We start from the raw sequence: 24,452 nt of genomic DNA, 5'->3' as shown, positions 1-24,452 counted from the left end.
TTGATCACTGCCTCCTCCTCGATGTGTTGTCCTTGCTGGGATTCCGCAGTTCTGCTTTTCTCCTGGTTTCTTCCTATCTCTCTTGTCGTATGTTATGGTGGATCCTTCTCCGCTGCCATCCCACTGTCTATCAGCGTAACCCAAGGCTCTGTCCTGGGCCCTCTCCTCTTTTCCATATATACCCACTCTCTTGGTACGCTAATCTACTCTCATGGTTTTCAATATCACCTCTATGCTGATGACTCCCAGATCTATCTTGCCATGCCGGATAGCTCTACGGGAGTTCAGGCCCAAATTTCAGCCTACCTGTCCAACACTGCCGCTTGGATGTCTCGCCGCCATCTCAAACTGAATATGGCTAAAACTGAACTCCTTATCTTTCCGCCTAAACTTGCCTCCTCCTCCCACCAATTTCTATTTTAGTGGATAACGCTATCCTCCTCCCTGTCTCGTCGGCTCGCAACCTTGGGGTGATCTTTGACTCCTCTCTCTCCTTCTCTGCTCAGATCCAACAGATCGCCAAATCCTGTTGCTTCCTCCTCTATATTACCAAAATCTGTCCTCTTCTCTCTGAACATACGACCAAAACCCATTTCCATGCTCTCATCACATCGCGCTTAGACTACTGCAACGTACTTCTTTCGGGCTTCCCGCATGCCCACCTCTCGTCTCTTCAATCCGTTCAAAATGCTGCTGTGCGACTCATATTCCGTGAGAGCCACTATTCTCACATTACTCCTCTCCTCAAGTCGCTTCATTGGCTCCCCATCCAACTCAGAATACAGTTTAAACTCCTCTTGATGACTAACAAGTGTGTTCACTCTGAAGCCCCCCACCATATGTCTCTTCACTTATCTCCCCCTACGGTCCTCCCCGTGATCTTCGTTCGTCAGGCAAGCCCCTCTTATCTGTACCCTTCTCTTCCACTGCCAACTCCAGACTCTGTCCCTTCTTTCTTTTGGCGCTGTATGCCTGGAACAGGCTACCTGAATCAATATGTTGTGCTCCCTCCCTGGCAGCATTCAATTTCAAGCTAAAAGCCCACTTTTTAAATCTGGTTTCAACTCCTAACTCCCACTCACTGCTGTCAGATACCTATACCCACTGTATCATTTCCTTTACCTTCCTCTACCATAATCTCCCCAACCCTGAAATGTCCTCTCTAAATTAGATTGTAAGCTCTTCTGAGCAGGAACAGTCTATTGTATGTTAAAATGTACAGTGCTGCGTATGCCTTTCAGCACTTTAGAAATAATAAATAGTAGTAGTAGTAGATCTTATGCGCTTATCCCATGAATTCTTGAATTCAGATATAGTGTCTCCACCACTTCCATTGAAAATCCATTCCACACATCCTACATCCTTTCAATAAAAAAGTGTTTCTTTAGATTATTCCTCAGCCTATCCCCTTTCTCCTTATTTACCAAGGCAATAATAAGATTAATGCAGCTAAGTGGTTGATAAAATCCAACATGGCCGCCGCCAGCAAATTCACACCAAAAACAGCATGTGGAGACAATTTGAAAAAAATTTAAAAAATGCTGAAATAGGGTTTTTTTGTAAGTGGGTGACCTGAACCCTACCCCCAGAAACTGCTAAAAACCAGTGTTTTAAGATTGTGTGCCTCCCCCCTCCCAATTTTCCCATAAGAAATAATGGGGCTGTACTCACAGTCTCAGAAGTGCCTGCCTATCAGCTCTGTCTCAGCAGCTAAAGTGAAGGGAAAGGAATTCCTGCCTCAAATTTTCTCCATATTAGTAAATTTTCTCCAAACAGGATCTTTGGGCTGCCAGTTAGACAGACCCCGACCGAAACCTCCGCCCTCTCAGAATCTCAACACATGACCAGGGGCAGGAAAACACAGCCTGTACCCTGATACCCCCAAGGGCTCTTACTTAGGGTGATTACAGCCTGTGCTTAAACCTCTGAGAAGGTCAGAAGCAAGTTGCTTCCAAGGGGACAGACCCCGAGCTCTGATGGTGGCACACAGCAGGCTGGCTCCACAGGTCCACCTGAAGCTTGCCCTGTGAAGCTGCAGTTCATCCCCATGGGAAGGCTTCGTTTCCAATGCAGAGAATCCCTGAATAAGGGGTCTCAAGGCGCTGAAGTCACAGAAAAGAATAAACTTATATAAAAAAGAAGAATAAAAGAAACAGAGCAGATCAGAAACACTTCTACACAGTTCGCTTGCAGAAAAAAAAACCTGTAGGGGGTTCTATGTTTCTCTGCTATGTAGAAGCAGAAAACAACGTGTTGTTTTCTGCAAGACCCTGTTCACGGGTACAGATTGAAAACCTACTGTACAGACTCCAGATTATATGTAACAGAATGCAACATCAAAAGAAAGAATATTGGTGAAAGAGGGAAGCAAAAGAAAAAAAGACTATAGATGCAGGATTGATCAGAGCATTTCATCAGGGATAAATACAGGAAGAAGGGCTTATAGATTGAACAGAGGTTTGGAATCAATCAGCCAAGAATTAATAAGTTTTTTTTAAACTTGGGGAATAAGGATTTCAGTTTAACATTGAGGGGCAAGGAGTTCCAGAGGCGACGGTCAATATAATTAACAGCAGTTTCATTTAAGATGTCAAGGCAAAGTAGGGATGAAGGAGGTAGACAGAGCAAGAACTTGTAAGAAGCAGAGTGTACAGGAAGGAGTATAAATCAGAAGATTATAAATATAATCAAGTGCTGTAGGGAACCACCTCTGTAGACCAAGATGAGATATTTAAACTTGATACAAGATGAAACACGCAGACAACATTCAAGAAAACAACAAAGCAACATGGGCATTGTAACAAAGTTTAACTGCTATTGATTCATCACCATCATTGTGCTTTATACAGTAGAATCTCAATTAACTGGCACTCTTACCCAAATGGCCAAAAAAAATTGCTGGTGGAGGGAAAAAAACCCTGAAGCGGTAGCGGTCCTGAGCCGCAAATCCCCTTCCATCCCTCAAGCCCTGAAAAACTAGAATCAGCATTAGTCTAGAGCCATGAACCCCTCTTCTCTCCCGACCTGAAGCACCAGCGCAGCAGCATTCTGAGTCACAAATCCGTAAGCCCCAAAGCAGCTGAAACACAAACCCCTCCTCCCTCCTACTTAGAAGCACCAGCGGTCCTGAGCCAAAAAGCCCTCCTTCCCTCAAGCCCCAAAGTGGCAGAAGCAGGTGGCGGTACTGAGCTGCAAACCCCATTGCTTGCTCCCTCCCCTCCCTTGCCAGAAGCACAGCTAGTCAGCCTCGAAACATGCTGCTTGCGGCCAGCCCCAGAGGAGCCTTTCCTCTGACATGAGAGGGCATAGGATGAAGTTAAGAGAGTAAGCTAAGGAAATACTTTTTTACAGAAAGGGTGGTAGATGCGAGGAACTGTTTCCTGGTAGAAATGGTGGAGAAAGAGACTGTGTCTAATTTCAAGAAAGCCTGGGATAGTCACATGGGATCTCTCAGAGAGGAAGAGATAATGATTACTGCGGATGAGTAGACTAGATGGGCCATTTGGCTTTTATCTGCCATCATGTTTCTATGTCGATGCGTCAGAGGAAAGGCCCTGCCAGGACTGGCCGCTAGGAGCCTGTTTTGAGGTTGCCTCCTGCTGATCTGTTACACTTCAGGTAAGGAAGGAAGGGAGGGAGCGAGCAATCGAAGGGGGTTCGTGGCTCAGGACCTCCACCTGCTTCTGCCATTTCGGGGCTTGAGGGAAGGATGGAGGAGGGCTTTGCAGATCAGGACCACTGTCACACTGGTGCTTCGGGCGGAAAGGAGGGGGAATTGAGATCTGTGTTCTAACAGTACTCTCAGTGAACCGGGAAAACAATTATCCAGCATCCACCAATCCCTGTGGGTACTGGATAACTGAGATTCTACTGTACCACGTTTATGGAAAAATGTTCCATTGAACAAAGGTTACATTCCAAATAAAATAGCTAATATTGAAAAATGAATAAAAACAGCCAGAAATTATAGTTATTGTTCAAAGAGATCTATATGTTTGGAAAAAAAATTATGCCTTTTTTGAATGGAGTTGTCATATTCCTCAACTCCCGAGGCAATTTGTTCCAGTAAAGAGGACCTAAAATACTAAATCTTATTCCTGCATTTCAACCTGTGGCAAACCCCTAAGGATGAATTTTCTAGCAGTCCATGGGAGAAAGATCTAAGCACATGGGAAAGCACATACATACTGATTAATAACATTAAGTATCCAAGTGATTGAAAATAAGATAGCTTATATATCATAATCATCAATTTAAATAAGCATCATTCTTTAATAGTTGAGCAACAGAGTTCTCTTAAGTAGAAGACAAGCACTATCTCATCTACTTTTCCAATAAAAAGGCTTGTGTCGTGTTCTGAACAATTTGAAATTGTTTTAATAATCTCCCTATAATCCCTAGATACAGCACCTTACAATAGTCCAACAAGTTAATCAGAAATTAATAAATCACTATGCACAGTATCCAAAAATCCCAAAAAAGGTTGCAGCTAGAGAATGACAAAGGGAAAAAATTTGTCCCCGTCCCCGTGAGCTCTTCCCCGTTCTATCACTGTGAGCTCCATCCCTATCACCACATATATTCCCCACCAAAGTGTACAGGGTCTGTTCCTCTCCACCCCTCTTCGCCCGGTCCAGAAGCTCCCTCCCTTCCCCTTACCCCTAATGTCAAATAGTCTCTGCTTTGGTTGTAGATACCTCAAAATCTTCAAATAGGGTGTCCATTTCAGCTCATCAAGCATTGTGGGAAAAGGTACACTGAAATTTTGTTTGAGGCCGAAGATCCTCAACCACAAACACAGCATCCAGTACTTCCTCCAGCAACAGAACTAGTGTCTAAGATGGAGGAGAGGGGTCTGAGTGGACCTATCTCTTTAGCATATGGCTCTCCAGTTTGGTCAGATGATAAATCAGGGAGCTCCGTTAGACTCACTATAGACTCTTGGGCCCTAACTAAGATTTCAAAGCCTGTAGCACCAGTAGCAACCTCTTACTCTGACATTACTGTGAAATTTAACCCTAAATGTGCATTTTTCTCTGTCCTAGACATGACTAATGATTTTCAGAATTTGCCTCTTGCCTCTGAATGCAAGGACATGACAGTGCAGACAAAAGAAGACAAATCTAGCCTGCACCTGACTTCTGCACCGATGTGCCCACTCCTCAGACTGCAGTGGGACCCAGGTGGCAGATATGTGGTCCAGGTCGGCCTGAATGGAACATGGATGAAGTTTGCTCTAAGTGACCTTGAGGATGCTGCCAATTTAAAATGTTTTTCTCTTTTTCTTAGCAGCAATTCAAATATATGCATAGCCATCCCAGACCAGTTTTGGCACAAAGATATTTCTAATGTATTCCAAGGATCCTCTTTATCACTGCAGAGATAGAGATGCTCCAAAGAGACATTAGCTTTATGCCTTTTCTGAATATGAGATGGTTATGATATGCATTATTTGTACTACTCATGTGTTCATCTTTGTTTTGGTTTTCTATAACAATGTGTTTATTTGCAGAGTTAAATTCAGCCCTGCACACTTGACAGATGGAAGAATAGCTTTGCGCCTAAAACTTTGTGTTTTATGTTTTGTCTGTGCCATGTGGTCTGTGTGTTATCCATTTGCTTTAGTTTAGGGGGTACCCCAGGATACATAACATTGGCCATTTCTAGAGCTCTTTTCCCTTTTTTTTTTTTTTTTTTTAACTAGCCCAATTGCGCAATGTTCTTTTTACCTATAGTTTTCATATCCTAAATGTAGCTTAGTTAGGGGTTATATTTTTAAGAAAGGGTTTTACTCTATACAGTGTTTATTCCGTGGTGCTCACTAGATATGATCCATTCAGTATACATTTCCGAATACATTCAGTACATAATTATGGTCTCTCTGAAGTGCCATAATATTTGTGTGCAGCACACAAAAACATATCTTTTTGGAATGTCCGATTAAGATAACTATACCAAGTAAATGCATTAATATTGTCACATGTTGCTACATTCAGTACAGACAACCTGGTCTCTCTCTCTACATTCAGTAAAGACAACATGGTTTCTCTCTAGTTTTCTATCTCTTATTTGGATCGCACTGGAGTACAGCTGCTGAATGATATCTGGATTCTTTTCAAGCCGGTGTATCCCTCCCTTTATGTACAGACATAATTTAATCCCAAGGGTGAACACCAACAGTTTCCAGTGACTGACAGATCCTGTGCAGACACCATTTCATTTCAAGTGTGAACCTCATCAGTTTAAAGAGACTGTCAGTTCCTGCTGGACTAATTCATCCTCCTGCTCCCTGTCCGCAAAGATCTCCTACTCCTCTACTTCTTCACACACGTTGTACTATCATGGGTGGGATATAACTATACCAGGATATAACCTGCTTCGCCAAGATAGAGAGGGTAAGTTGGGAGGTGGGGTAGCACTTTACATCAAAGAGAACATCAAGACAACTAGGATCACAGATGTCAAGTACACTGGGGAATCCATCTGGGTAAACCTGGCCAGAGGCGGAGAGAAATGCCTATACCTCGGTGTGGTATACAGACCTCCAAGACAATCGGAGGACAAAGACAATGAATTAATTGAAGACATTGAGAATATCACCTTACGGGGGGACGTTGTCCTGTTAGGGGACTTCAACATGCCTGATGTAGACTGGAACACATTCTCAGCAACAACTTGTAGTAGCAAGAGGATATTAACATCCATGAAGGGAGTACAGCTCAAACAAATGGTACTAGAGCCCACTAGGGCCCAGGCCATCCTGGACCTGATACTTACGAACGGGGAAAGCGTCACGGAAGTCTTGGTAGGAGAAACGCTGGCAACCAGTGACCATAACATGGTATGGTTCAACCTTAGAAAGGGCTTCCCTAGATCACAAACAAAAACGAAGGTACTCAATTTCCGGGGCACTGACTTCGCAAGCATGGGTGATTTCGTCCATCAGACGCTACAGGCTCTGGAAACAACGGATGATGTGGAAGCTATGTGGTCAACACTGAAAAGGACACTACACGAAGCAACTATCCGCTACATAAAATCGGTAAATAAACAACAAAGAAAGAAGAAACCCCGTTGGTTCACTGATGAGATCTCACACCTAGTCAAGGACAAGAAAAGAGCATTTCTTTCATACAAATGCACCGGGGAGAAAGAAGCTATAATTGAATACAAGACAAGGTCTGCAGCGGTCAAAACAGCAGTCAGGGAGGCCAAACTTCGAGTGGAAGAAACTCTAGCAAAGAACATTAAGAAAGGGGACAAATCCTTCTTCAGGTATATTAGTGACAGGCAGAAGAACACAAATGGGATAGTACGTCTTAGAACAGCAGATGGGATTTATGTGGAAACAGATTCCGAAAAAGCCAAACTACTGAACGATTACTTCTGCTCAGTCTTTACCTGCGAGGCACCTGGACACGGGCCACAGCTGGAAGCAAAGCCAAGCAAGGAAGACCCATTTCAGAATCTTGGGTTCTCACCAGCTGATGTTTACAGCGAACTGTCAAGACTCAAGGTAAGCAAAGCCATGGGACCAGACAAATTGCACCCACGAGTTCTCAGGGAGCTGTGCGATGTCCTGGCGGAACCATTAACCATGCTCTTCAATCTCTCCCTAAGTACAGGGAGAGTCCCCCTGGACTGGAAAACAGCTAACGTCGTTCCTCTGCACAAAAAGGGTTGCAGAGCGGAGGCTGCAAATTACAGACCAGTGAGTCTCACATCAATAGTGTGTAAACTCATGGAAACACTACTTAAATGTAAATTAGACACGATTTTGGATGAGGGGAATCTAAGGGATCCTAGTCAACATGGATTCACTAAGGGTAGATCATGCCAATCCAATCTTATCAGCTTCTTTGATTGGGTAACAGGAAAGCTGGACTCGGGAGAGTCTCTGGACATAGTGTACTTAGACTTCAGTAAAGCTTTCGACAGCGTCCCACACCGTAGACTATTAAACAAGATGAAATCGATGGGGTTAGGCGAGACACTAATTGCATGGGTCAAAGACTGGCTGAGTGGAAGACGTCAGAGGGTGATGGTCAACGGCACCCTCTCTGAGACATCGGAGGTGACCAGCGGAGTGCCACAGGGCTCGGTCCTGGGTCCACTCCTTTTTAACATATTCATAAGAGACTTGACCCAAGGGCTTCAGGGTAAAGTAACTCTATTCGCTGATGACGCCAAACTGTGTAATATAGTAAGTGAAAGCAATCTGCAGGATAGTATGACGCAGGATCTGCTTACGTTGGAAAACTGGTCCTCGACATGGCAGCTGGGCTTCAACGCTAAGAAATGTAAGGTTATGCATCTCGGTAGCAGAAATCCATGCAAACCTTACACCTTAAATGGAGAAACACTAGCTAGGACTTCAGAAGAAAGAGACTTGGGAATAATCATCAGTGCAGACATGAAGGCCGCCAAACAAGTAGAGAAGGCCTCATCCAAAGCAAGGCAACTTATGGGATGTATCAATAGAAGCTTCGTTAGCCGCAAACCTGAAGTCATAATGCCACTGTACAGAACCATGGTGAGACCTCATCTGGAATACTGTGTGCAATTCTGGAGGCCACATTACCGTAAAGACGTGCTTAGAGTTGAGTCGGTTCAGCGGATGGCCACTAGGATGATCTCGGGGCTCAAGGGTCTCTCATACGAAGAAAGACTAAACAAATTGCAGCTCTACACTCTAGAGGAGCGCAGGGAGAGGGGGGACATGATTGAGACATTTAAATACATCACGGGACGTGTCGAGGTGGAAGAAGACATCTTCTTTCTCAGGGGACCCTCGGTCACAAGGGGACATCCATTCAAACTCAGAGGAGGGAAATTCGATAGTGACATAAGGAAGTATTTCTTCACAGAAAGGGTTGTAGATCACTGGAACAAGCTTCCAGAGCAGGTGATCAAGGCCACCAGCGTTATTGACTTTAAGAATAAATGGGATGCCCTAGTAGGATCCTTACGAGGGTCGAGTTAAGGAACTAGGTCATTAGTACTCAGACTTAATGGGGTGGGTCAGTAGAGTGGGCAGACTTGATGGGCTATAGCCCTTTTCTGCCGTCATCTTTCTATGTTTACCTTGGAGCTGAACATTTCTGTTTTCACCTATTCTTTCCACAAAATGTTTCCTGTTCGTTGGATCCCCGGATTCATGACAGCCACCTTCCTAAGAACGCTTTGCTGTACAGGTCAACTTATTTACTGAACAATACCTGGTGTAGTCATTCACCTCTATCCTCCATCACCATTAATGGGACAATCTACTCCACACCTCTGGTAACTAATGATCTATGAACATTCCAGACTTTATTTCATATGCTGTGCATCCACTACCTCTTGGTATGGGGAACGAGACATTTCAAAAGCTGCTGAATTTTACTGAACTCCATGCATACATTTTACAACTTAAGAAAACCTCCAAAGAAGTGAATAATACTATCACTGTTGAAAATGGACAGATTGCACAAACTGTAGAAAATTTGCTACGAGACGCTCATGTTTCAGTTTGGGAACTTCTCTTTGGGTATTCGCCCACTGCAAACCATGTGTTCAATGTTTTAATTCACCCTATCGTTATCTTAATTATTGTACAAATTTTGTTATGTATTGTTATGATTTTCCTTTGCTGTAAAGTGAAACACATATACATTTCTTTACAACGCATATCTCACAAAGTTCCTTCTAGCTTTTAGGACAGTTATACATGTATTTCCAGTATCTTCTCTGACACTTGCTAATTTAGCTAATTTGGTTTTAATTTGGCATGGCTTACTGCATTGCATACCAGGGTCAGACATAATACATTATCTCATATCCCATACTCTCTCATGACATCTTGGTACCTTTATCCCTGAACCTCCTGAGAAAGCATCCTGCATCCCTTTTGCACGGTTCATTCGCTCAACGATGGGTAAGATATCGCATCTTGGGTTTCCCCGCCCAGATGACTGTACAACCTAAGACAGAGGTTTGAACTCATAATGGAACTGTTTATCTTCATAGCTTGGAGATTCTGCAGGACAGGGGACATGCTGATATAATGTTGGAGGTAAGAGAGGCAGACTGGCTGATTATAGAAGCCCACCGCAAGCTTGCCTTCATTTCAAATAATAAAAATAAAAAAATTATGGGAGATGTCAGCATAGCTATTGCTAGCAATCAGCATTTTCAGTTGGCATAACTAATGTCAGCAAATGCCTATGGGAAATTATATCAATCTGACTCTGGAATGTAGATGCAGATAGGCCCTGAGTGCTTATTCACAGAAGGCATCCAGGCAGACGGATTCATATAGCCCTAAAGACGGTTTCAAATAGCCCTGATTAAATCATGATTACAAACCAACTTGCAGCTAAGAGGGGCGAAGAGGTGCTAAGAAGATGTGTTAATGTCTGATGCTTAGGATGGACAGCTTAGGATATACTGTGGGTCCAGGTGCACAGATAACTAAGATTAATCAGAAACTATTGTAAGAGGCATACTGGAAACTACATTTGACTTCAGCCTATTCTTCTTCTGTCTAGCACAATACAGATGGGGATGTTTAACTTCTATTGAAGCTCAATAGATTCTATATTTAGAATAAGTTTCCAAACTCTAAAAGCCCCCTCGCAACATCCCCGCGCTCTCTTCCCGGTCTTGCTCTTCTTCTTCCTCTCTTGTCTATCTTCTGGAACCCAAAGCTTGGGACATCACCTTCCCCACTCCCCTTTTCTCTCTCTCTCTCTTTCTTTGTGTGTTCTCTCTCATTCACAAGAACACAGAAGCAGTCTCTGTAATTTTAATGCTTAATTGTAACTTTTATGAATCTTACTTTTCTGTAAGTCTATTTCTATAATATATTATTTATGCAATCACCTCTGGAAAGATTGGAAGAGAGCATCCACCAACAGAGAGACTGCTTCAATGAAGGAGAGACTGTTATGTGTCGAGAAAGTGGATCGCAAACCTATGTCCATTGAGATGCCAGGGCCCACTGAGGAATTCTGAGGTGAAGTCTGGCAAAGGGAGTCACATGTACTGTGGAGGCCATGTGACCTAGGAGTACCATCATGTGTCTTACTGAGATGGTAGAGCGGGAAGACACTGTATGAGAGTTGAAGAAGAGCTTCCAGTCGTTGTTGGGGGAGGAATGCTCAGAGTTGGACAGTGTCCAGAACAGATCCAATGAATTGTAAATTCTGAGAGGGCTGAAGTTGAGATTTGGGAAAGTTGATTTCGAATCCCAAACTTTGTAGGAACCAGGTAGTCTGTTGGGTCACTACAATAATCCCTTGAGATGTTGAATCTTTGATGAACCAGTCGTCGAGGTAGGGAAATACCTGAAGACCATGATTTCTTAGAGCTGCTGCTACCACTACCAGGCACTTGGTGAACACTCTGGGAGACGAGGCCAGGCCGAAGGGTTGCATTCTGTATTGATAATGCAGATTCCCCACCCGAAATCTGAGATATTGACAGAAGGCCGGATGAATGGGTGTAGGCCTCCTTGAGATCCAAAGAGCATAACCAGTCGTTCTGCTCGAGAAGGGGATAAAAGGATGCAAGGGACAACATTCGAAACTTTTCTTTGACTAGAAATTTGAGAGCCCTGAGATCCAGAAAGGGCTGCAGATCGCCCATCTTCTTTGAAACAAGGAAATAACGGGAATAAACCACCCAGTTCTGCTGTTCCAAGGAAAATGGTTCGATGGCATGGAGATGAAGCAGATCTTGAGCTTCCTGAAGAAGGGCTGTCTGGGATGGATTGGAAGGATACTCTCTTGGAGGAAGCTCCGGTGGAACCTGAGTGAAATGAAGAGAGTATCCTTCCCTGATGATAGTAAGTACCCAAAGGTCGGATGTAATTGCCGTCCATCGATGATAAAAAAGATGGAGACGACCTCCTAAAAGGGGAAAAGAAGGCAGAGTCAGAATGGTGGAAATTATGCTCTTGTTATAAACAGTCAAAAAGGCTGAGTAGCCTTAGATGCAGCAGAAGGTTGAGGTTTTTGTTGCTTCGAAGGCTGCTGTTTCTTGAGAGGAGGGCGATTGTAAGGAGCCGTCCTCAGAGCAAAACGCCGCTGATAGATAGGAGCAGGGCATGTAGGTTTGGCAGGAACTGGCTTTGGCTTAGGTCTGACAATAGAAGCAAAGGATTTTTCATGGTCAGACAATTTCTTGGTGGCTGCCTCGATGGATTCATTGTCTTCACAATGAATATTAGCTAAGCGGTCCTGAAGATTAGGGTCCATGTCAATGGTACGAAGCCAAGCAAGGCGACGCATAGCTACAGAGCAAGCAGCCGCTCGGGCAGACAACTCGAAGGCATCATAAGATGACTGGAGGAAATGCAATCAGAGCTGAGATAAAGAAGCAAGGACTTATTGAAATTCAAAGTGCTTTTGAGTATCCAAATAAGTCAAGAACTTAAAATAAGTAATAAACTGAAAATTATAATTGAAGACTTTAGAAGACATCATGGCATTTTGATAGATGCAACGTCCAAATTTGTCCATAGTTTTCCCTTCCCGTCCAGGAGGAACGATGGCATAAACCTTGGAAGGATGAGACCTCTTCAAGGAGGACTCGACAAGTAGGGATTGATGAAATAACTGCGAGTTGTCAAACCCCTTACAATGCACAGTTTTATATCTAGAGTCCAATTTTCCTGGAACAGCTGGTATGGAAAAAGGTGTCTCCATGCATCGACCAAAAGTTTGAGTCAAAAGCTTATGAAGAGGAAGCTTAAGTGACTGCTGGAGGTTGAGGAAGATGCATGACTTCGAGATACTCCTTAGAGTATTTGGAACCAGTATCTAATTGAAGATCCAAGTCCACAGCCATCTGACGAAGAAAAGATGAGAAAGATAGCTGATCAGCCAATGCTTTGCCTCGAGAAGGACTCGAGGTTGTCGCGCAGCCTGGGTCGAAGATGATGCTTCAGCAGGAAAAAAGGCATCAAATGAATATGGTGACTTGGATGAGGCAATCAAAACCGTTACATCCTCGAGGTTAGGCACTGGAGACCTCGAACGAGGAGTCGATGGTCTAGTCGAAGTAGGGCTAGATCGAGGCTTAGTTGAAGAAGGTCGTTCTTTAGAAGAAGAACTATGCCTGGAAGGATGCCTCAATGAAGGCCTCGATCGTCGGTGAGAACTGTGCCTGGAAGCAGATCTCGAAGATCGAGGAGACTTCGCCTCGGAGACAGAAGCAGCCGATGCTACCAATGAATGGATAGGACTGGAGGCTGTAGAGTGAAGCTCCAGAGGCTTGGTGGAGGAACCTCGATACACTCCCAAAGACTCTGCTCCTTGGATAGAGTGTGAGGAGTCCTGTCGAGGCACTGGCAAAGAATCTGCTCCTTGCATGACGTGCTTGGATGCCAGACCAGACACTCGCAAAGACTCTGCTCCCTGCAAAGAGTGTCGAAGCTCAGACTGAGGCAAAGGAAGCGGCTCGACCTCGCGGGAGTCTGCAGAATGCCCAGGCTGGATAAGAGGAAGAAGCTTTGGTCCCATATTAGTAATGAACTGCATGAATTGCTTCTCCAACATGGTCTTGAAAGCAGTCGGCAAGGAGGGTACCGCTTCTGAAACCGGCCCACCTGCCTTGGCTGGAAGTTCCACAGAGGCAGTGGGAATGTACTTCGACTTGGAACTCTTAGGCACCTTAAGAACCACTGCTGGAACTTTCTGCTGAGTTACCTGACCTGAGGATACAGGGGAAGACACAGCGGGAGTTGTCGACGAGATAGCCGCTGCAAACGAAGAAGGTCTGATGAGACTCGAGGTGGAAGCAGTCGAAGCAGGAGGCTCAGTCGAAGGTGAGGTCGAGGCCGCCTTCGAAGTCGAGGGATCGGAGGAAGAATCCATCCCGTAGAGCTTGTCCACCAAAAGACGACAACATTTAAGGGCTCGAAGTTGAAGAATAGCACAGCGCTCGCACGACTTCGGTTGATGGTCCGGCCCAAGGCACTTGTATGGGTCCGTAAGGGAAATCGCACACTGGCTACACTTCTTGAAGCCTATAGATGGCCGGGACATAGGAAAAAAATAGCTGCCGCAAAATCGAAACCCCTGGGCTGCGGCCGGCCCTGGCAGCTGAACGGAAGAAAATAAAAAAAATTTTTTAAGAAATAAAAGTAGTAAAAACAGCGATTCGTGAAGAAAAAAAACACAAACCGCGGTTGAGAGAAGGCACAAAGTAACTAAGTTAAACGCAGAGTCAAAGACAGACTTCTCGGCTTCGCAGAAAACTGAGAACTTAACTGAGGAGACGCGCCCTACGCTGGGCAGGAAGGCACTCGCACATGCGCGGTGCGGTCGTCTTGAAACTTCTGGTTTCTTCAAGCAAGTCTGCTTGCGAGGCTTCCTCATCCGGGCTCTGTTGATGACGTCACCCATATGTGAGAATAGGCTACCTGCTTGTCCTGGGATAAAAGGTTGACTTAAATATAAACCAGAGGTTAGAAATTTGGGTTATCATGGTGAACCAATCTATAAAGACTGCTCACCTTCCTTCCCCATCAGCTTTCTCCAAAGTCACTAAACATAATACTAATATCTGTGATGCATATATCCCAAGGCTACCATATTCACAAGGTATCTACATAGGAAAACGTAACTACAAACAACCTTAAACTTAAATAAATGTAGACAAAAATCAAACTTAAACCTTAAGAAGTCATATGCAGTTCAACACCAGAGAAAGAAAAACAGCACTCTACACTTAGTAAGATAAAAAAAAGCAGTGTAAATTTACAGTAAAACTGCATTTTCTGTTCATAAATTAAAAATAAAATTATTTTTTCTACATTTTTTTGTCTGGCTATTCTGCCCCCATCTGGTTACTTCCTGATTTTAAGGGGTAGGATTGAGATCAATAGAGCCTATAGTGGCTTGGCAAGAGGGAAGGCCCCTGTGGTATCTGGCTTCTTCATTGACAGCTGGTTTAGCAGGACCAGGACCAAAAGGCAGGACTCATCTCAATCCAGATGTGCTGCTGATTTCTCACTCCTCCTCCTCCCGGTAGCTGGCAAACAATATGGACGACCATCACAGCTGGTGGCGGGAGGAAACAGCTGCCTGCCTTGCATTTCGAGCCTACCCTGGACCCGCGACTCAATTCTCCACAGCCAGACCCCTGGTAGGTTTAAATCTGTTTTGTTTTTTTTGTTGTTTTCTATAGCAGTGTTTCTCAACATGAGGTACGCATACCCCAGGGGGTATGCGGCCTGGCCGCTAATTCCTGCCGGTCCGTAGAGGCAGCCATTGTGGGAATCCCGCATTCCTGTCCACCTCCGCCCCCCCCATTAAAGCCACTTCCAATTATCTCTGCCTGCACCCGGGAAACTACAGGCCGGTGAGCTTGACCTCGGTCCCGGGAAAGATGATGGAAGCGCTGATCAAGGACAGCATCTGTGAACACATCGAAACCAATGGACAGCTTAAATCAAGTCAACATGGCTTCTGCAAGGGTAGGTCATGCCTCACTAACTTATTACACTTCTTTGAAGGGGTGAACAGACAGGTGGATAAAGGGGAACCCATAGATATCATTTACCTTGACTTCCAAAAGGCCTTTGACAAGGTACCACACGAAAGACTGCTTAAGAAACTATGGAACCACGGGGTACAAGGGGAGGTACACCGATGGATCAAAAACTGGCTGGCAGGCAGAAAACAGAGGGTTGGAGTGAAGGGTCACTATTCAGATTGGAAATGGGTCACGAGCGGGGTGCCGCAGGGGTCGGTGTTGGGACCGCTCCTTTTCAATATATTTATAAATGACCTGGAGGCGGGAACAAAATGCGAGGTCATTAAATTTGCAGACGACAACAAACTATACAGCAGGGTTGAAACAACGGAAGACTGCGAAAATCTCCAAAAGGATCTGACGACACTGGAAGAGTGGGCCAAAAAGTGGCAAATGAGCTTTAACATAGGGAAGTGTAAGGTCATGCATGTAGGAAAAAAGAACCCGATGTTCAGCTACAAAATGGGGGGATCACTGCTGGGGGTAAGTAACCTTGAAAGAGACCTGGGAGTAATGGTGGACACAACACTGAAGGCATCGGCACAATGCGCCACAGCCTCAAGGAAAGCAAACAAAATGCTTGGAATCATTAAGAAGGGCATCACGGCCAGGACGAAGGAAGTCATCCTGCCACTTTATCGCGCAATGGTGCACCCACATCTGGAGTACTGTGTCCAGTATTGGTCACCGCACCTCAAGAAAGACATGGCAGTACTCGAGGGAGTCCAGAGAAGAGCAACTAAACTGATAAAGGGTATGGAAAACCTCTCATATACTGACAGGCTAAAAAAGCTGGGGCTATTCTCCCTTGAGAAGCGGAGACTTAGAGGAGACATGATAGAAACCTTCAAGATCCTGAAGGGCATAAGTGGACAGGGACAGATTTTTCAGATTATGGGGAAGCACAAGTACAAGGAGGCACTCGGAGAAATTGAAAGGGGACAGGTTTAGAACAAACGCTAGGAAGTACTTTTTCACCCAGAGGGTGGTGGATATGTGGAACGCACTTCCAGAAGCTGTGATAGGCCAGAACAAGTTACATGGCTTCAAAGAAGGTTTGGATAGGTTCCTAGAGAACAAGGGAATTGAGGGGTACAGATAAGGATTAAGGATAGGGATAGGAGTAGAGATAGGTTATAAAAATAGTCAAGGACCACTGCTCAGGCAATGGGCCTGATGGGCCGCCGCGGGAGCGGGCCGCTGGGCGCGATGGACCTCTGGTCTGACTCAGCGGAGGCAGTTTCTTATGTTCTTATGCACCTCGTCCTTAAGCCAAAACAGTTACCACCTTCGAGTTGCACTCGCTCCTTCAGTAGCATTCCTTGCATGGATGGCACATGCTGCGATTCACAAGCTGCAAGAGAGTAGATAACCCAGAAACCTTCTCTCTGTCAGAGTTGACGTCGGAGGGAAGGCTTGTGAGTCAGCCACGTGAAGCGTGTGAATCGCTGCTTGTGCCATCCATGCAAGGAGTGCTGCTCAAATAAGTAAGGGGGGGGCATGATCTTTCTGGGAGGGAAGGAAGGAAGGAAGGAGTGAAAATGAGATTTATGAAAGTTTAAATTATAGACAAAATTTAAAAATAAGAAATATTTGATTAAAGAGGCCAGAGGGTTTACTTTATGGGAGTGAAACATAACTGTTTTTGATATGTAGTTTAATTTTGTGGTTACCATTCTGTATTGTTAATAAGGTTATACAGTATTATTTGTATATTAAAAATAAATGGAAGAAGTCTATAAGAAACCAAGACCTTGGCTGAGTTGGTTGTTTATAAAAATAAATTGCATTACAATTAATACTATTATTATGGGGGAGTGGTCTGGGGTAGAGCTTGGGTGGAGGTACTCGGTTGATATTTGTTGGACTTAGGGGTTACTTGGCTTGAATAAGTTGAGAAACACTGTTCTATAGCATTTCCAGCATAGTAGCCATGTGGTTATTTAACAATGGAAGCTGGATTTCTGCCAAACAAATTGGCAAAAATGTTAAAAAGTTTAGACTTACTCAAAGAAATCTAGTCAATGTTCCCACAGAATTTATTTTTAGTTTGCTGGGCACCAAGATGTCTTCTCTCTCTACCAGATCTGACTCAAATGTGTCAAAATACTATCTATTTACTAGGGCAATACAAACTCCCTAAACAAAAGGTCTTTCAGGCATGACAATAATTCCTATACACAAAACCTTCTAAAGTAGGCTTGACTATACAATTACTTTAGGAAACAGTATTATTACTCTAACACAGTGTTTCTCAACCTTTTCAAGCCAAGTACCCCCTAAGCCTAACAAATACAAATCGAGTACTCCTGGCCAAACTCCTCACCAAACCCACCCAAACTCTGCTCCTGACTCCACCCCCATAGTAATAATACTAATTGTAATGCAATTTCTTCCATCCATTTTTCATATATACACAATATAAATAATCTTATTAATGCATAATGGTAACCACAAAATGAAAAAAAAAAAAACACAAAGCACACTGTACGCAGAGAAAATGTTAATTATTTATTTTCAGGTTTTTTCCGAAGATGTCAAGGCAGATGACTTTAAAATATGCAATGTCACCTCAGTAACAACTATAGAAAAATAGACAAATATAGTGCAAAATATAGAGAGCAGATATAAATTCTCAAAACGGACACATTTTGATCACTAAATTGAAAATAAAATCATTTTTCCTACCTTTGTTGTCTGGTGTCTCTGGTTGCACTTCTTCTGACTGTGCATCCAATATTTCTTTCTTTCTTTCTGCACTCAGGCCCAACAATTGTCCCTTTCTATTCCCTCCCTCCCTCTTTCCTATGTCCTAAGTTAGTGCCCCCTTCCTCCCTCCCTCGAAGCCGTGCCGAAGCCTGCCTGCCCACAAGACAACCCGCCTTCTGCTCCATTTAATTACCCCCCACTGCTGCCACAACTCTTAAAGGGCCAATCACTGCTTGGCTGGCTTGGACCTTCTCTCTGACGTCAGAATTTATGTTGGGGGGAAGGCTTATGGGCCGGTGGCATGCAATCGCCGCATGCGACTGGCCCTTTTAGAGTTGTGGCAGCAGCAGGGGGGAAATTAAATGGAGCAGGTGGGCAGCGAGCAGCGGCGGCAGGCAGCCCGTGTACCCCCAACAGGTGGTCCATGTACCCCCCTAGGGTACCCGTACCACAGGTTGAGAAACCCTGCTCTAACACACACACAAAGACTCACTTTTGACCTCATCTTTTTTAAATTTTATTTAAGGTATCTGAAATGTCATTTTCTGTAAAGCAGCCAAGCTGGCAAGATTGCAAGACAACAAGGTACATATTTAACCAAACTACATACTAGGTATGAGGTCATAATCATATGGACTAGTATACATAGCATGTCAAGTAACTCACACCTAAATGTATACCACTAACTATTTTCTGTAGTCTTCTCAAATCTCTATTCATATGAAGCTATACAATGCCTTCTCACATACTGCGGCATCATATGCACTGCTAAGAAACTATTTCTGTAAATCCTATTCCAGACATTAACTTAAATATATAAGTTTATGTATACATATTTTTCTTTTTATTTCTTATTTTCTTTTGTATGGACCTTCAGTTACTAACTGGACCATAGATAGTGCCCAGCTATCTCTTGTCTTCGTCAGTCCACTTTATTGTTTATTTCAATCAGAACTCTAAAATCCATTTTAAGTTTCAATAATTCAAGCTAGTGTTACTAATATTCCTTTGTAAACTTCCTATTTATTTTCTTATTCTTCATTTCTATTCAATTTATTTATATGTTTTTTCATATTTAATTAGCTACTTAGCTTCGAGGTTAGCTCTCAAAATTCATCAATGCCACCTCTCCCGACATGCATGTTTCAAACAGAATTTTTCTTCAGGGTCGAGGGGAACGATTGAGGGAGCAGTCATTCAATTCCATATTGGGTGCATATTGGATGGGTATTTTAGAGTTCTGATTGAAATAAACAATAAAGTGGACTGACGAAGACAAGAGGTAGCTGGGCACTATCTATGATCAAGTTAGTATCTGAAGGTCCACACAAAAGAAAATAAGAAAAATAAAAATGTGTATACATAAACTTATATATTTAAGTTAATGTCTGGAATAGGATTTACAGAAATAGTCTCTTAGCAGTGCATATGATGCCACAGTATGTGAGCGGGCATTGTATAGCTTCACATGAATAGAGATTTAAGAAGAATACAGAAAATAGTTAGCGGTATACATTTAAGCGACTAAATTCTACATTAACAGTTGGGTAGTATTTATCAAGTAACTCACACCAGCATAGCTCTCTCAGAAAAGCTGTTTAGTTTCAAGACTGATACTTAAAAGGATTTCAAAAATAGTACATTCAAAGTACGGATATATTTTTTTTAAAATTTGATTTGTAGATGGCTAACACAGATTCTCAACTTGAAGGCAAATGTTTGGTTTAAAAACGGCACTATATTTTAACCCATAATATACACAAATATAATAATTTTGGCCATAAAAATCAGCTATGTTTTAATTTCATCATCCATCAAATCTAAAAAGCACTCTCTGAAATTCTTAAATCTTCCTGCCTTTGAGCAAAGTTATTTCAGCTCCAACCTAAAGAAAACTCTGCAACTATCCACTATTGCAAGCCATGGAAACTTTCATCCTTTACCTCTAGAGGAGAAACCAAGATGTGCTAGAGTAAGGTATGTCTCCTGCCACACCTAGTCTCTGTCTGCCTCAATATGAAGGGCCCCAGAATCCTGTCCCATCAGGCCAGGACTGGTGCAGACTCTTCAGAACATGTAAATTAAACCAGCAAGTTTCACCTGGAACTGATGTACTGCAGAAAGTAGTTTGTTGCAGATGGTGTGTCTGTGGTAGGTGATCCAGCATTCTGTGCACCAGATCTTCCAGCATTTTCATCTCCTAGCTGAAAATAATACAGATTTCAAATATTATGTAAAGATGAGAAAAAGGGAGAACCGCCAGCAGAAGGTTGAGGTAGAAGCAGTCCGAAGGGAGAGGAAGGCCTGTAGCCTTGAAAAGGATGAGAAGGGAAAAGAGAAAACAAAGAATGACCCATATGCTCAAAATGGTATGAGAAACTACCCCTTCTAAAAAAAATATAATTAACCTTACAGCTGGCATTGTAGATGCAATATGGATACAAGAGTAACTGGCTTACATTACTATGCTAAAAATTTATTAATAACTCAGAGTACCTTTCTACAGATAACTATTTTGACCACCTCTTCATATGGGCACATATTTTCGTGGATCCATTCTTTCAAGAACAGATTTCTCAAACAGATTCATTTTATGACAAACAGGTGCTTTTGCTTTTGAAAGTTTTTCTGGCACCAACTTAATCTGCATCTGGAATAATCAGAGGCGATAACTTCAAATTGGACCTGGGATAAAAGTGTATTGACCTTTGTTTCTGTAGTAATGGGATGTAAACTGCTTTAAACAAAAAAGCAAAACAAAACAACAAAAGAAATTTCAATTCAATAAAACAAAAGGTTGTTTTATTGAATTCTGAGATTTGGCAACAATCGGCATATATTCGAATATAAGTCGATCCGAATATAAGTCGAGACCCCCACCCCGCAAAAGGAGGAAAAATGGTTGACTCGAATATAAGTCGGACAGCTTAATATTCAAGTGTCCTGCCCTGTCAGGCTCTGCACCCAGCCCCCTCCCTGCCAAGCTCTGCATCCAGCCCCCATCCTTCCATTTCTCCCCTGTCAGGCAATGCACCCAGCACCTTTCCTTCCTCCCCTCCCCTGTCAGGCTCTGCACCCAGCCCCCTCCCTGCCAAGCCCTGCACCCAGCCCCCATCCTTCCATCCCTCCCGTCAGGCTCTGCGCTCAGCACCCTTACATCCTCCCCAGTCAGGCTCTGCACCCAGCACCCTTCCTTCCTTCCCCTGCCAGACTCTACACTCTCCCTTCCCAGGCTCTGCCCTCTGTCCCCCATCCCTGCCCTATCTTCATACCTCTGCCAATCCCTGGTGGAGGTGCAGCAGGTCCTCTGCCGGTCACTGGTGGAGGTGCAGCGGGCAGGAGCAAGCTTTCCAAATCCTGCCACACTCTTAACCGGCTTTTCGATCCAATTTCTTCATCTGAGCTGCACAAGCAGCAGCGTGATTTGGCGCTGCTTCTCGGCGCTGAGCGGCTTTCTTACTGGCTTCTACGAATTCTCACGGGAGCCAGTAAGGAAGCCGCTCAGCACCGAGAAGCAGCACCAAATTGATCTGCTGCTCGTGCAGCTCAGATGAAGAAATTGGATCGCACAGCCAGTTAGCAGCGGGGCAGGATTTGGAAAGCTTGCTCCTGCCCGCTGCACCTCCACCAGCGATCGGCAGAGGACCCGCTGCACCTCCACCAGGGATCGTCAGAGGTATGATAGGGCAGGAGGAGAAGGGGGCAGAGCCTGGTGGCGCTGGCCTTAAAAAATTCTGGGAGGGGGCATTGACCCGAATATAAACCGGGACACCCATTTTGGGGCCAATTTTTTGGCCCCAAAATCCCAGTTTATATTCGAGTATATAACAAGACTTGCTAAACAAAATGGTTTTTTGTTTGTGATAATTAGTAATTGAAGACAATTACATGCAAAAATCTGTTAGTGGTAGCATGCCCAGCATATGCTGTGAATGCTGTGAACTACTAACTAAAACAAGCCATCGTTAACAATGGTCACAAGATGTCTTCTGAAATCAAAACATACTACAAAAGAACAGAGGGGCAGAGAGGAATACAGGATGATGATCCAAAGACGAATGAGAGAAAGGAGGAAAGATAGAATGAGGACACAAAAAGAAAGAAGAGCAGTACAGAGGAAGGGTAGCTTACAAGGAAATGCAGAAGAAAAAGGTCATATGAGAACACAAGTAAGAGACAAAACAGAGGAGGGGGAAAGCATAAGGGAAAACAGATAGGAACTAAACAGAGAGGAGATAGGTACCACTGCCAGAGTGAGGGGTTGGGGGGTAGTGATAAAGGCAATTAAAGGAGAAATTAGGTTCTTACCTGGTAATTATATTTCTGTTAGCTTGTAGACTGGTATAGTCCTTACGAATGGGTAATATGCCTCACTGCTACCAGCAGGTGGAGACTGAGATCTAACTTTTATATCAGTATAGGATCCCCTCTTGCTACTCCAGTTTGCCAAATAGCCAAGCAGAGCCAAGGAAATTTCTTAACTGAAAAACAGTAAATGACACTCCAAACATCTTTAAACAACTGTTTACATGTATAGAACTTGATCCTGGAAGTAAAACATCTCCACAGCTCACCAGCTAAGCTAGCTGAGCCATCGCCGCTGTTCTTAATTCTCTCCAGCCCTAGAAAGATACTAGAACCGCAGAAAAATTCAAAATCTGCATGCGAGTAAAAACTAGCAAACACCGCACAAAGACAGACAGGGTGGGGGACTATACCAGTCCACAAGCTAACAGAAAGAAAATTAGTAGGTAAGAACCTAATTTCTCATTCGGTATCACTTGGAAGACTGGCATAGTCCTTACGAATGGGACGTACCAAAGCAGTACCCATCAAGGGTGGGACCCCAGAAGGGTTGACACCAGAACACATTCACCGAATACAGCGTCTCGACGCGCGTGAACATCCACACTGTAGTGTCTGACAAAGGAATGCAGAGAAGACCAAACTGCAGCCTTGCAAATATCCACTGGAGGCACTAGAGAAAACTCAGCCCAAGAAGCTGCCTGACCCCGCGTGGAATGAGCCTTGAGAAAGTCTGGAACAGGCTTCTTCTTCAGAAGATAAGCGGAAGCAATAGTCTCCTTGATTCAGTGCACAATAGTAGCCTTAGAAGCACCATCCCCCTTCCGAGGACCTGCTAGAAGGGCAAAGAGATGATCTGACTTCCTGATCTTCTGGATCCTCTGCACATAAGAGCGAAGGACCTGACTGACATCCAACTTGCACAGCTGTCTCTGCTCAGAAGAGCCCTCCCGACAACTCAACACCAGGAGGACTATAGATTGATTGACATGAAAAAGAGAAACCACTTTTGGCAGAAAAGAAAGAACAGGCCTCAAGACAACCCGCTCCCTAGAAAACTCCAAGAAGGGAGCTCTACAAGAGAAAGCCTGCAGCTCAAAAACACGTCTAGCTGAAGTAATGGCCACCAAGAAGACCGCCTTAAGAGTAAGGTCCTTCAAAGAGCAGTCGCCTAACAGTTTAAAAGGAGGGCGCACCAGAATGGATAGAACCAGAGGGTCGTAAGGGAGGCCTGAGTAACTTGGTCGCCTGCAAGAAGCGAATCACATCAGGAATGGCAGTCAAATGCTGACCTTTCAAGAACCCTCGAAAGGCTGACAAGGCCACAAGCTGAATCCGGAGAGAAGACTAATCCAGTCCCCTATCTAGGTCATCCTGCAAGAACTCTAAGATGTTAGGCAGTGAAGCGCAAAAAGAGACCACTCCACATGCATCACACTACTCCTCAAATAGACACCAAACCCTCACAAAAGCCCGTGAGGTGGAAAGCCTCCTTAACCCAAAGAGCATTGAAATCACTTTATCTGAATACACCTTTTTACCTAGGCGACCCCTTTCAAGATCCAAGCCATAAGACAAAAGGGACCCGGATCGAACATTGGAATGGGACCCTGAATTAGAAGGTCGTCCAAGAGAGGCAGAGGAAGAGGATCCGCCACCAGATGCCTCACCAGATCTGTGTACCATGGTCGTCGAGGCCAATCCGGAACCACGAGGCCCAGATGGCGAATTATGCGGAGAACTCTGCCCACTAATGACCACAAAGGGAACACATACAACAGCCCTTTCATTGGCCATGGTTGAACCAGAGCATCCAGGCCCTCGGCCTGACCGTCTCTGCGATAACTGAAGAAGCTGGGTGTGTTGGCATTGACACTTGTGGCCATCAGTTCCATGAGGGGCTGACCCCAAGACTG

The 24,452-nt window shown here is 44.1% G+C and overlaps 1 protein-coding gene across 4 annotated transcripts in view; it reads right to left on the bottom strand.

Annotated features, from left to right (window-relative positions):
* The window catches only part of RANBP3 (RAN binding protein 3), a 413,886-nt gene that overhangs the window by 155,032 nt on the left and 234,402 nt on the right, over positions 1 to 24,452 (bottom strand). For all 4 annotated transcript variants that reach the window (XM_033955562.1, XM_033955564.1, XM_033955563.1 and 1 more), the window contains one exon: positions 20,332 to 20,435. In XM_033955562.1, coding sequence (XP_033811453.1) covers positions 20,332 to 20,435 — 104 coding nt within the window. The remainder of the gene's footprint in view (positions 1 to 20,331; positions 20,436 to 24,452) is intronic.

This window comes from Geotrypetes seraphini, chromosome 8 (assembly GCF_902459505.1).
Source record: "Geotrypetes seraphini chromosome 8, aGeoSer1.1, whole genome shotgun sequence".
Lineage (NCBI taxonomy): Eukaryota > Metazoa > Chordata > Amphibia > Gymnophiona > Dermophiidae > Geotrypetes > Geotrypetes seraphini.
This window is presented reverse-complemented; position numbering and strand designations above follow the sequence as displayed.